The 13197-nt window shown below is 35.7% G+C and overlaps 1 protein-coding gene across 3 annotated transcripts in view; it reads left to right on the top strand.

Moving 5' to 3' along the window:
• Nucleotides 1-13197, top strand: part of CDIN1 (CDAN1 interacting nuclease 1) — a 222761-nt gene that overhangs the window by 66339 nt on the left and 143225 nt on the right. For all 3 annotated transcript variants that reach the window (XR_009518377.1, XM_060004960.1, XM_060004961.1), the window contains exon 5: nucleotides 3326-3398. Coding sequence is in view for 2 of the 3 variants with exons in the window: in XM_060004960.1 (XP_059860943.1) it covers nucleotides 3326-3398 (73 nt within the window). In the remaining variant the exon portion in view is untranslated. The remainder of the gene's footprint in view (nucleotides 1-3325; nucleotides 3399-13197) is intronic.

Below are 13197 nucleotides of genomic sequence, written 5' to 3' on the forward strand. Positions count from 1 at the left end.
CCTAAGGGGCCTATCTAGAGTAGCTTTGCTTAGAATTAGAATTAACCTTAAAAAAAAGAAAAAGATTTTGAAATGCAAAGCAGATAAAACATTTTATCTTAGATGCAGTAGACATTTAAATTGCTCCCTGGTCTCTTTGTACTTTTAATAATTGGGCCAAGAACTTCATATATTAATAAATCAGTTAACATAATTAGTCTACTTCTTTTAAAGCACATGTGTAAACAGCTTCCTGGTTTCTTGTTTTGTGGGAAATTTCAACCAAACAGCTCAGGACATGCTCTTCTTTAGATGTGTTGTTTTAATTTAGTGTGAGACATACCTGTGTCAAGTACAGAGATGTATGCCAAGAAAATCTATGCTGTCATAAAAGTGAAGAGAGAAATTGTGTACCTAAAGATGTAACATTTACTTGATTCATTTGTTGTTGTTGGCAAACTTTTATTATAATAAAAGATACGTGCCTTCTAGAAAAGCCTTTCTTTATATGAAGAAGCATACTCTTCTTATTAACACCAAGCATGAAGTGATTTGTTGAACTTATCTGTTAACTCTTATCTGCTTCTGTTTGGGGAAACAATAATAGTCTTACATTTAAAAAAGGAAACCCCAAAGACTTCCCATGAATGAAGAAGCTGTAAAAAGTTCATAATAGTTGCAGAGCGCATACAGAAAAAATAAAATATTTAATTCCTAAACTTTAAAATATTTATCCACTGTAATAAGAGCAATACAATATTTAGTCTGACTTGGAACTGCTTATGTAAACCTCATAGGGATGGAATGAAATGTACACTATTTTTGTGTTGCATTATAATGGAAAACATAGAAGCAAGGCAGAAAATGTATATTTGCATTAAAGATGACTAGGTGCTGTGAGCATTAAGTGTTGCAGTAGCAGCGAGTTCTCCATGTTATATTAGCAAGGAAGGATGGCTTCTCTCACAGCTTCTGTCTGCTGTGCACCACTACAGTCAGCCAATGAGTAATTACCTATAAGTTACTAGGAGGTTTTAATAGTCTAGGCAATGTCTGCACAATCTGATGGGATAGTTAACATATAGAATGAATTTCTCTCCTCCTAGCAAAACATCTATTGATATTTTATTCTTTTTTTAAAAAAATTTCTAGAGCAAGGTGGTTTCTAAGTGTCTCCAGACTTCATTATTAGTCGATTCTATTAGCAACTTGAAGTATCTGAGCTATAACTAATTCAGAATGTAGTGATTGTCCTTTATGAGAAAGAAGAGTGTTCTTTATGAAAAAAAAAGCGTTCTTGATACAGCATCTAGAAAGAGTGTGATGCAAATGTGGTAGCCATTTTTATAGATGATATTGGTGGCGTAAGTTTTATATAGTAGCAATTTATATTCATTTGAATTTTTAATGGATATTTCTGTTGAGCTTAGCTTATTTAGCTGACCTCAACTTCCATCCTCTGGTAATATGGAAAATTTTAACCCACTGACACATTTTCTCCTATATCAATAAACCTGTTATTTACCATGAATATATAGTAGTGTTTAATCAAAGAAAAGAAATAGTTATTTAAAGATGTTTTCTCTCCTTTGGCTGCAGATTAGTACAGAGATAATAGCACCTTCTGAGAGATTGCTAATGCATTAGGGAAATTTGGGAACGACTGGTACCAGATTATGGCTTTTCTAAACAACCAAGCTGCCATTTTTATATGATAGTTAATACCTAAATGACATATGCTTGCATCTGGTGACAATTGATGTGATGGTAATGCTTTATGAGTCACTATATATTTAATCAGTGAAAACTGTAAAAATTGATGAGAAATATATAACATTGATATATTACAGTGTGTAGCAGCTCTCTTAGATAAGAACAAATTTGATTTGGAGGGTAGGGACTCTGTGTGGTCGTCATTGATTTATAAATATCTTAATACTAATTTTCCTATTTCAAGGCTAAAAATGAACATTTTAGGAAATCTTGCTTTGTTAGTAATAATAAGATCAGTCATTCTGTTCTCTCCACACAAATATTTTCAAGTGAGATTTGAAGCACTATGAATTTTACTTACATGCTAAATTCTGACATGAAGCATGATGGCCCTATTTCAGAGAAAGATGGACACATGATTAATATGAAAATTAGAGAGATGCAAGTACCTGAACTAATAAGGTAGTCCTTATTCAGGCTGGACTACCTTCAGTAATTTCACCATTTTTCATGTGTCAGCTCTGATGTGGGTTACTAGGAATAAGCAGCTTCGTGGAAAGCATTTCTTTCTACTTGGGGAATTTAAGGGCATCTGAGTACATACATATTTGAAAAAACTGTTCATACAAATGAAGCCAGCCTTTTTGTCTAGTTACTAAATCAAGATAAAATTTTGGTATGAGTACAGGACTTGAAAACCTGTCAAGAAAAAATCATGGTGATAATATATGAGGAACATTTGCTGTCTTACACCTAAGATAAAAGACTTGTTTTAAGGGAGCATTACTACTCCAGAAAAACACACACCTATTTGTTGGTGAAATTAAATCAGTGGTTAATAAGGGACCTGAGAACCAAAAAGAAGACAGTAGGTTTCTGAAAGAGTAGATGCATTTTTTATTAAAATGACTGTTAGATTGAGTATTCCCTATTTTCTGTTTGAGCTTTTATAAAAAAAGTTACCTCCCTGGCTTCTGTACTAGCCTAAGTAACATTTCAGATAAACCTAAGGATGGTGATCTGACAGTGCAGGTATTATTATTATTGTTTTTATTATTAATATCTCCATAATCTAGCTATTTTATTCTATTAAACAAGATATTTTATATGTAAGGACCTTACCAAAATTTCAGTCAAGTCTTTAAAGATAAAAAACCTAAAATCAGTAAAATCCATATTTTTAATGGCTAAGGACGTTTAATTTAGTTTCTGAAAACAGTCGCTAACAAAAGGGATATTTATTTGAAACTGCATTCAAAACAATGTAAATATAGACAGTTGGAAAGAAAAAAGGATAGTTAGAATAAAAAAATAATATTGGCCTATCAATGGAAAAAATTGAGAAAAGCCCATTTTACAGTTTTAGATGAATATGTACTATTTTTAAGTTGTTCCATTCTTTTTCTCCAATATTATATTCAACAATTTGCCCTATTTATTCTTTTCAGCAGCATAGATCATACTTGTTATAATTTTGTTATGATAGAAGCCACCAAGAGTAGGAAAGATTTTAATGAATGGTGCTTGTTGTGGTTGATTAAAATTGACTTCCTCTTCAGTATTGACAAAATATCGGAATATCAACTGCTTGCACAACTTGACAGTTTTAATTTTCTATTTCTGTTTTGTGAAGGTGGACTACGCACCCTCATTAATGGCTCGGATTATACTGGAAAGGTTTCTACAGGAGCACGAGGAAGCTCCACGTGAGTTACCTTTTTTCTAATAGTACTCTTTTCCTCCCTTCCCCCAATTTAAAAATAATTTACGCAGCATTTCAAGTCACTTAATGAGAGCCAGATTCCAAAACGGCTATCATGAGCAGTTAATGACAATTAAACGCAATATAAAGGACCACCCGCAACTTAAATACTCTTCAGAATAATGCTTTCTTCTTTGTCTAAATTCTACATTCACCTCTCCATTCAGCAAAATAGACAATGTGTATCAAACTCAAAAATTGATTCATCTTTCATATATAGAACAAGATACATCATTTAAAAAACCACTGTCAGGGAACTGGCTCTAAAAGAAACATTCATCCTTTTTATTTTAATTCAGCAAGACTGGAGAAATACTACTTCCAAATGCAAAAGTGAATTTCACTGGTCTTCGTACAAGAAAATAAAAAATAAAAAAAGTAAAGAATAGAGCTACAGGAGGAGGTTCAAGCCTAAATTAATTTGCCACTGAAAAAATACATTTTGTTATTTTCTCTGTGTCAACTGCATGATTAAAACCGGCTGTTAAGTGAGCTCTGGGGATGTGCTCGTAAAAGATTTATGAGTAATATTCAATGTGATATTCAAAGTGAGTCATGAATATCAGGATAATTGCTCTCAGTGCTGGCTCTTTTACTAGGCAGGAGTTTGTCAACTGCCCCATAAATATTTGCCTAGTCTCATGTAAAAAAGACAATTTCATCTTCTGCATTTTTATTACCTAGTGTAATGTTTACCTTTGGAGCTTAGCTGTGGTAGAATAGGTAAAGAGCTTTGGAATATGCTTTATGCATATAATCTTCCCTGTTTGAAAGTAGAAGATAATACCTACTAAAATATCATTCAGTAGTACATGTTGGATTTTTATTTTTTTATTTTTTGTCAGGGACTTCTCCTTTGATTTTTCTTTGAATCTGCAGTTATCAGTGACTGGTGGCCCTACCTTGTGAAGGTTTCGTTTGAATGAATTAAGTACTTCCCCTAAAAATTCAATATCATTTCAATAGATGTAGCCTCTAAAGTAACCTGCAGTGATGCTTCATGAGGAAATCACATGATGTCAGAATGGTATGGTTTCGATTTAATCAAGAAAGAGATTAAAGTGGATGTGTGTTATTTTCAACTTCGCCGCAGCACCGCCATTTGTCAAAGTCAACCTTCTGATTGCTTTGGACCTACTGCTATCCAGGTCTTGTCAAAATAGTAGTCAGCATAGTCAGAAGCAGGTAGACCGGCCTATAAAGAACAGTAGCCCACACAGTAAAACAGAATTCATTGACTTGTGAATTATGAAGTTAATAGGTTGATCATAAATTTTGTAGCCGTTAATTTATCTTTATAACACTAGCACATCTTCAGTACATTCTTCTTTTTATTTTGTACCATTTTACATAGTAGAGTTAAATAGTACTGAATATAATTTTGATGTATACTGTATATCAGAATTCCTATAATTCCAATGCTGGGATTAAATGTTTTGCATGAATACACTGGAGAAGGACATGAGCATTTTTAGAAACATATCAAGGAAAGGGTATTTCAAGAATGTGGCTTCTTGGAAAGGAGGCAAATGTAAATATTGTATGCTTGAATTACACTATGATTATGTATAATCAAATAACTGTATTTTGAGGCTTTTTCTTTTAAAATTGGTTGGGTTAATGGCTGTTTTACTGTGAGTTGTTACAGAGTCAGATTTTTTTTTTCCTTTAAGTAAAATCGTGACAGATATTTCATGTTATTTTTAATCATCATACTAGGCTATTGTGAAGCCACCTTTTTAACTCCATACTTGCCAATAGGCTGACGGCCAGTCAAGAAAGCTATTTAAATATTCTTCTGGACAGAAAATCATTTTTTAAATCTTTTTATGATTAATGACAAACCATTATGAGAGGTTTATCATTTTAAAAAGTAACAGAAAATGTTAAAATTATTGCCAGATTGTAGAATTCATTCAGTTTGCTGATGACGCTGGGTTGTCTTGCTTTCTTTTCTTTGTCTTTCTCATCCCTCTTCCTTCCTTTCTTCCTTTTTTTCCCCCCTTAAAGTAAAGAGCTTTAAGATACTGTGGCTTATATTCTGACACTTTCTTCCCCTTCACAGCAGCGACCTGGCTGGCCTTTGGCAATGAAATTCAATGCACATGGCTCCGCAGTCAAATCGTCAAATTTCCCTGTGTGTATATTAGAGTTTTGTACTGTGTTTCCATTATGAAACAATGCGGGGATAATTGTCTTTGGTAGCAATTAGCTAACAGGTTTGTTCAGTGCTGTTGGCACAGGCATCCGTCATCCCCTTCCCTGAGCACACTTTTTGTCTAGTGTGGACTACGGGGATCAATAGAATTCTATATAGGGGAAATCACCTCGGCTTTAATGAGCTGCAAGTCTCAGTCAGTCTTGGTTTGTATTTTTAATTTTTTCCTCTTAAAATTAGAAATCAGGGGGAAAAATCCTATTCCTTTGAGAGTGGAGAGTACTGTGTACGTACTGTTGCTTCTACTGGATCGATGCTCGGTTTTAAATTGTTTTTTCCTTCAATAAAAAAGTATAGTTAATAGCATGGGACACATAAGTCGTGTGATTTCAGTAACATATTTTTTAAATATCTAGTCTTAAGGAGTGCTGTTGGGATTTTTGTGGGATAATTTTTAGAGTATGATATGTATGTTCTGCTCAGCATCTCAGTAGTTAAAAAGAGACCTGAGTGGCACTTTGATAACAAACAGTTTCATAGTACTAATTTTGTGGTTGCCCCTGGTTAAGTCATGTTTTACAGTCTTTTAGGATACTTTGATGTTGTGCTGTTGCTTACCCTCCCAGCAAAACTAACATATTGATAGGATAGGTATTATGGAGACTGAGTTCCAGAAAGGATAAGTGACTTGGCCATGATCCTATAGTTATTACTACATAAAGCTGACCCTACAGCCCAGATTCCAAAATACCGTTGTTCAATTATATTGAATTGAGTCGTTTTTCTTCCTTCCAACTTAGTTTAGTGAAATTTACTCACGTTGTGCCATTTTCTTTTCCCCCTAAAATCCTTACGGACTCTAAAGTCAGTTTGTTCGGAGGGAGAATAGTAGTAAGCATTTCTTTGGTTTTCTGTGGCCTCCAAATAGCCCAGGTGAGGTGAAGGAGGCCAATTTACAGGTGAGGAAACAGACTCTGCAGAGTTTGTAAACAGAACTGGCATTAAAGTGCGTGGTGGTCTATGGTGGTGCCGGTACCTGAATCCAAGACTTCCTGCTCCTAGTCAACAGCTCTTTTTACTGCATTAGGGTGAATGAAGTAGCAGTTAGGATAATTTTGGAGGAAATGCTGTCAGAATAGGATTGCAGGTTTTCCTGTCACAGTACAGACCTGAGCGAAAGCAGGAGATGAAGCGCTCTTTACTCTCATGCCATCATGTCGAGTGATTGAGCCCTACCCCATTCAGTAGTCTTTCTTCCTAGCATGGGATATTACCAACAGCATTTTTTTTTTTTTTTGCGGTGCGCGGGCCTCTCACTGCTGCAGCCTTTCCCGCCGCGGAGCACAGGCTCCGGACACGCAGGCTCAGCGGCCATGGCTCACGGGCCCAGCAGCTCCGCGGCATGTGGGATCTTCCCGGACTGGGGCACGAACCCGTGTCCCCTGCATTGGCAGGCGGACTCTCAACCACTGCGTCACCAGGGAAGCCCCCAACAGCATTTTAATTAATAACGAGTAGCGGGTAGACTACATTTTGGGCTGGTTTCTTGGAAATGAAAGCCCTTATATTTTGAACAAATCCTGTAAATATCAACGTACATTTTTTTCCTGTTTTGTATCATGTTTTTGATTGCACCAACAGAGAGTAAAATTGGAAAGTGATGACCAGTTATAGACTGAATCGCTAAAAAAAGCCTGAATTTTAATTCCATGTTTTATAATCTATTCCTGGGGTCTCACCTTCCCATCTTAACTTGCTCAGGAAGGCTAGAGATTGTCTTTTTTTGTAATTGTTCAGTGCTCCCCAATTTTAGTGGATGTCCTGCTCCATGTTAAGTCTCAAGTATTAAATGTGTGCACGAGTGAATGAACGAGTGTCACACTAAGCACGGTGACTTTCTCCTAAGAGTCATACTACAGATAACCCTGTTTATGGAGATTTTCTTAAGTGGAGTAGATATGGAAATGAAAATATCCTTAAACAGGAGAAGACTATCTAAATGTTTACAGTCCTTCCATGAAAATCTTCCATGTGAAAGCTCTTTTTAATAGGGAGGCTGGCATTATAATAAAATTGTGAGCATATCGATGGTTCTTGAGTCTGAATATAAGGCAAATTAAAGTTTCTGAAGAACCTGTGGGAAAATACCTCCGTTCACATTAGAAACTGATGGTTTTGTTTACTTCCTGAAGATTTTATACAGCTTTTCTTAGCTTTCTTACATATAGCAGTATATCCTCCCTGCTTTCGGATATCCCACCATTAATAGTAATATCCTTTTAAAATAAACAATACAGTTGAATGAATTTGCAGTGAGGATGAATGTTTTGTAGAATTCCAGTTTACTGTTGGTTTTCCTAAGGGAATGTGCCTGTGATTACCCCTCCCCCCAACTGAAATAGTTTTCTCCAGTGGAAATATTAATTTTTGTTCTTGATTTCGTTAAGGTCATTAAAAAAAAAAAACTGGTTTAGAGCTTTGGGCAGTGTGCCAGCCCATCAGTACACAGTATACTCATCTTTAAAGCTCTAACTTTAATAGAAGAAAGTGTAGAAAAGCATTCCGTACGTATTTGGATCTAAGTAGACTTTGAGTGGTCCCTTACTAACAATACTGGAATATTGATTTCTTTGGAATTCATGTTCTTCATTTTTCTGCAGTATGTCAAGAGCTATTTGAGTGCTGACTATGTTCTGGGCACTACGTTAGTTGCTATAGCAGGTGGAAAGAGACATAAAACTCACAGCCTTTCCATCAAAGAATTCTCAGCTTAGTGGGATGTATGAAGCATGCACATAATAATTATCATTCTACATGTGCTTTTAGAGACAAAAACATGCTGGAAGGAGTCAATGGAGAGATATGTTCTGGTTTGTAGAATTAAAGAGGCTTTATGGACTGGGGAAGTATAGCTGCAGGGGAAGATAATTGAAGACAGAGAGCTGTGTGAAGGAAGTATGAGGTCTGCTTGAGAAGAATCCAGAGTCACTAGCTGAAAGCTTGTGTGTACAGTCTTGGTGGGAATTAAAGCTGGACAGATTCAGTTAGAAACATATAATGGAAGATACTGAATTTGAGACCTAGGAGTTTATATTTAAGTTATCAGGCAATGGAAAGCCATTGATGGTTCTGAATAGCAGAGTGCCAGGATCAGAGTTTTCGGTTTTTTATGGCAGTGCTTTTCAACAAGACAGAGGTGAAAGATATCATTTGGACCGGGTGGTAACTAGGATTCCCAGCACTTTTCTGTAACTCCCCTTCCACTCTTCCACTCAAGAAAATATATTGGAATACCTTGACGAAGAGTAATATTACTATATAAATATGTAAATCAACTTTCATTTATTAAAAAAATACATTTACTTTATTAGTTATAAATTACTTGCAGTACACTTTATAATTGATCATGACAGAGAGCTGTGTATTGTGACAGCAGTCAAGAACGAAGGTTGAGGGCTTCCCTGGTGGCGCAGTGGTTGAGAGTCCGCCTGCCAATGCAGGGGACGTGGGTTCGTGCCCCGGTCCAGGAAGATCCCACATGCCGCGGAGCGGCTGGGCCCATGAGCCATGGCCGCTGAGCCTGCGCATCCGGAGCCTGTGCTCCGCTACGGGAGAGGCCACAGCAGTGAGAGGCCCGCATACAAAAAAAAAAAAAAAAAAGAACGAAGGTTGATTCTTTTTCTCTCAAAAGGTGAAATGCATTAGATTGTGCCTGTGCTGTTTTCTCCCATTTAGTTTTAAAGCCTCGGAGGCCAATTTTTGCCTCAATATTTAGAGTTCCTTTGAGCCTAATTAATTCATTCTTTCTACAAAAGAACTTCGGAACCTCAAATCTGCTTTTTCTTCTATAGTTGAAGTGCCCCATAATCCCGTTTTCCATGAGTAGCTAATGTCTTGTCTCCCACTGTATTTCTGCCACCCTATCTACTGGCTTAGATCTCTCTTCAGTTTTGATCCTTTTTCATGTCTTTATTTAGTTATTACCCACTTAAGGCAATTCAGGTAAGCAATAATAATAATATCTGATAGTCACATAGCACATACTGTATATGCCAGGTACTTTCTAAAAGTTTACTTAATATTGGGGTATTTAATCCTCAGAACAACTATATGAGACAAGTGGTAGTATTATTCCCATTTCCAGATGAGAAAACCGAGGCACAGAGATCTTGAGTGTCTTGCCCCAGGTTAAACAGTAATTAGTGACAATATGATTTCAGAGCCCAAGCTCTTAATGATTATGCTAAACTGCCTCCCTTGGAAAAAGTATTTTGTCACAGAACTCTGTGTTGTGAAACTTGTATAGCTAAATAGTTTTTCACATGAGTTGGAAAACTTTGAAGTCAACACTGAAGTTCACAAATGTTATAGCCTGGGCATAAACTCATCAAATTTCCCAGTTTATCCAAAAAGAGGTCTTATTTTTTCTGTAAATCTCAGACTTTTAAGTGCCTGTGTAATTCATTTACTTATGTCATATAGCACTATATGTCTTTATAAAAAGGAGTTTTAACATATAAGTGCTTAACCTTTACTTCTTAATGATGAGCTTTTAAATTGTTATTGTGCTGACATAATTAGGTGTAACACCTAAAATGCTTTGTGTGTATAGCTATAAAAAGAAAGTAATGTGATCTAGGACTGACAGTAAAGCTGTATCTAGGAAAAAATCCTATGGAAGGTTGAAATTGAATGTGGTAACTGCAATTATCTAAAAGGAAGTCTATTACCTTATGATAAAACTGTCAAAATAATGATTGGGTACTCCCACAAATTGTGCAGAGAATCAATAAAACCAATATTACGTCACGGTTTGAGAATTTAGGAATTCCACTTTCTCCTAATTCATGAGAGAATGCTAATATATTTAAGAATGAGATAATTGTACGGTGTTCTTTTCTTTTTTTTTTTCCCTGCTTCATTTTGTAAGCAGCTCTTATTAGAGTAAATATTTTTGCTTGAGTAGCTTGATGAACAGTGTTCTTGGAAAATCTGAATAGTAGTTATTCATTAACCAGATAAAAATGTACAGACAGTATGAGCTACTTCCTTTTGCCTTGCAAGGACATAAAATGCAACATTTTGAGTAGATCTCCTTTGTTGATGGCAGATAACTTCTGCTTCATTCAGGGCCCATGCAGTGACCTTTGGGATCATAGTCAATCTGTGATGTCATTGTATATGAGCTAACCTTTGTATTTTAATGGGGATTATCAAATTATTCTTGCTAAAACTAAATTGTATAGATTGGTAAATGATTTATCTTCTTCACTAAGCCACCTAACCTCCAAATTTTAATTTTTGTCTTCAGCCTAAGACATTTTATATAACTTATACAGGAATGAGTTTTGGTGGACTGTTTTCCTTGTCTTGGTCCGTTCCCTGGTCTCACATTCATAAATATTTGTTGACTTGAAATACATATTTTGTTGATAATGTACCTACCATTTACTTGTTGAGTAAGTAACACAGGAGTATGGGGCATTTCAACTCTAGGATTGAGAGGAAATTTCGGAATTTTGCAGGTAAATCCTAAAGCGTTGGAATAGAACTTTATTCTTTAAAAAAGTTTTAATATGTTTTATTTGACATAGATAAAGCACACGTTATTTTACAGTTTTATAAATGATAAACAGTGCTCAGGATAAATGACCAGCCTAGTCTATAGCTAGAGAGGGCAAGAGTTGGGGCTTGAACCCAGATCATCCAGGCCTACCTGCTCCTCTGCTTACCCTCACTGTGTGTCTAAATGCCCAAAGGAATGAACAAAAGCAGTGAGCAAGGGAAGGGACCTAGGTCTTTTGATTTCGAGTCATCTTCTTTCCATTATTTAATGAATGTGAATTAATAGCATTGTTTAGAATATTACCCAAGTGCTTAGCTTCTCTTAATGTCAGAGAAGTTTATCTCTTTTCTACCTAAATCTTATCTGTTACAGTTTGTGTATATTTCCACTTGTTGAGTTGGAATCCCAGTTTAATCCTATACTAGCTGTCACCTTGATTAACTTCTGTGGGAGCCATGGTTTGCTCTTCTTTAAAACTGGATGACAACATCTGCCTTTCAAGGTTATACAGATTAAGGATGATTTTGTAAAGTACGTAGCATGCTGCTTGGCACATATTACCACTCAAATGATAGTGACTTTTGTAGTAATAGACAGTGATATTCCTATACTTACTTGAAACATAGGAAGGAATTAATTTACCCTTCATCTTCTTTAAGTACTCTTGAAATTCCAATTCTCTGATCATTGTGGAGATCCTGAAACCTCTTGAAATACTTTCTGTGATGTTCTTTACGGGGAGAAATTCATTATCGTCTTATCAAAGCTGCATAGAATGGGAGGATGAACTCCCATCTCTTGAATTCTCTTACTAATTAACTTTATCTTGTAATAACAAAACAGCATATGGATGGTCTATCTATCTATGTGCTATGGAAATTTAAAACCTTTTTTTTCTGCCATAATCATTCATAATTATACCTCCTCACACTTCAGGAATTCTTTTAGCCGACACTCTTTGAAAAGCAACGGGAGTTGGGTTTTTGGTGGTAATGGAAGGGTTCTATTTCTCATGAGGTCATTTCTGGGGGCAGAAAGTCCACTGGAAAGCTTTTACTATTTTAAATAAAAATTTTATTGAGATACTTTTAGATGTATAGAAAAGCTGCAAAGATAGTACATTGCGTTCTCCCTGTACCTGTCCCTCAGTTTTAGTTACCCCTAACGTTGTAATTTTATATTACTGTTTTACGTTTGTCAACACAAACACAAATAATTGTCAAGTAATTGGTACATTACTATTAATCAAACTCCAGACTTTATTTTAATTTTACCACTTTTTTTAGTTAATGGCTTTTTTTTCTGGTTCGAGATCCTATGCAAGGTCCCACATTACATTTAGTTATCATGCTCCTAAATCTCTAGTACGTGACAGTTATTTAGCCTTTCCTTGTTTGTGATGACCATAATGGGTTTGAGGAATGTTGATCAGGTATTCTGTATGTCTCTCCATTTGGGTTTTTCTGATGTTTTTCTCCTGATAGGACTGGATAGGTTTGGGGAAAGAATACCACGGAGGTGAAGTTCCCTTATCATCATGTCATATCCACGGGTACATGATACCAATATAACTTGTCACTAGTTATGGTAACCTAAGTCTCTTGGTTAAGGTGGTAGTTGCCAGATTTCTCCACTGTAAAGTTGCTGTTTTCCCCCTTCCACACTCTGTATTCTGTAGAAGCAAGTCACTAAATCTAGCCCACACTCAAGTTGAGGGAGATTAAACTCCACCTCCTGGAAGAAGGAGTATCTAGATGTATTATTTGGAATTCTTCCGTAAAGAAGTTTTATCTCTTCTATTTATTTGTTTAATCATTTACAAAAACATATTCATATATATACACTTGTGTATATTTTAAATTTGAGTTATATTCGAAGGAGATTCGGGTGTTAAATTTGTACCACACATTCGATCATTCATCTCAGTGATGAAATTACTTAGTATCAGTCCCAAGTAAAGCCCTCTGCAGAATGACTGATAAATTTTCTTTTGTTACATACTCTCTTCTTCATAAAAAG

Source organism: Delphinus delphis, chromosome 2 (genome assembly GCF_949987515.2).
Source record: "Delphinus delphis chromosome 2, mDelDel1.2, whole genome shotgun sequence".
NCBI lineage: Eukaryota > Metazoa > Chordata > Mammalia > Artiodactyla > Delphinidae > Delphinus > Delphinus delphis.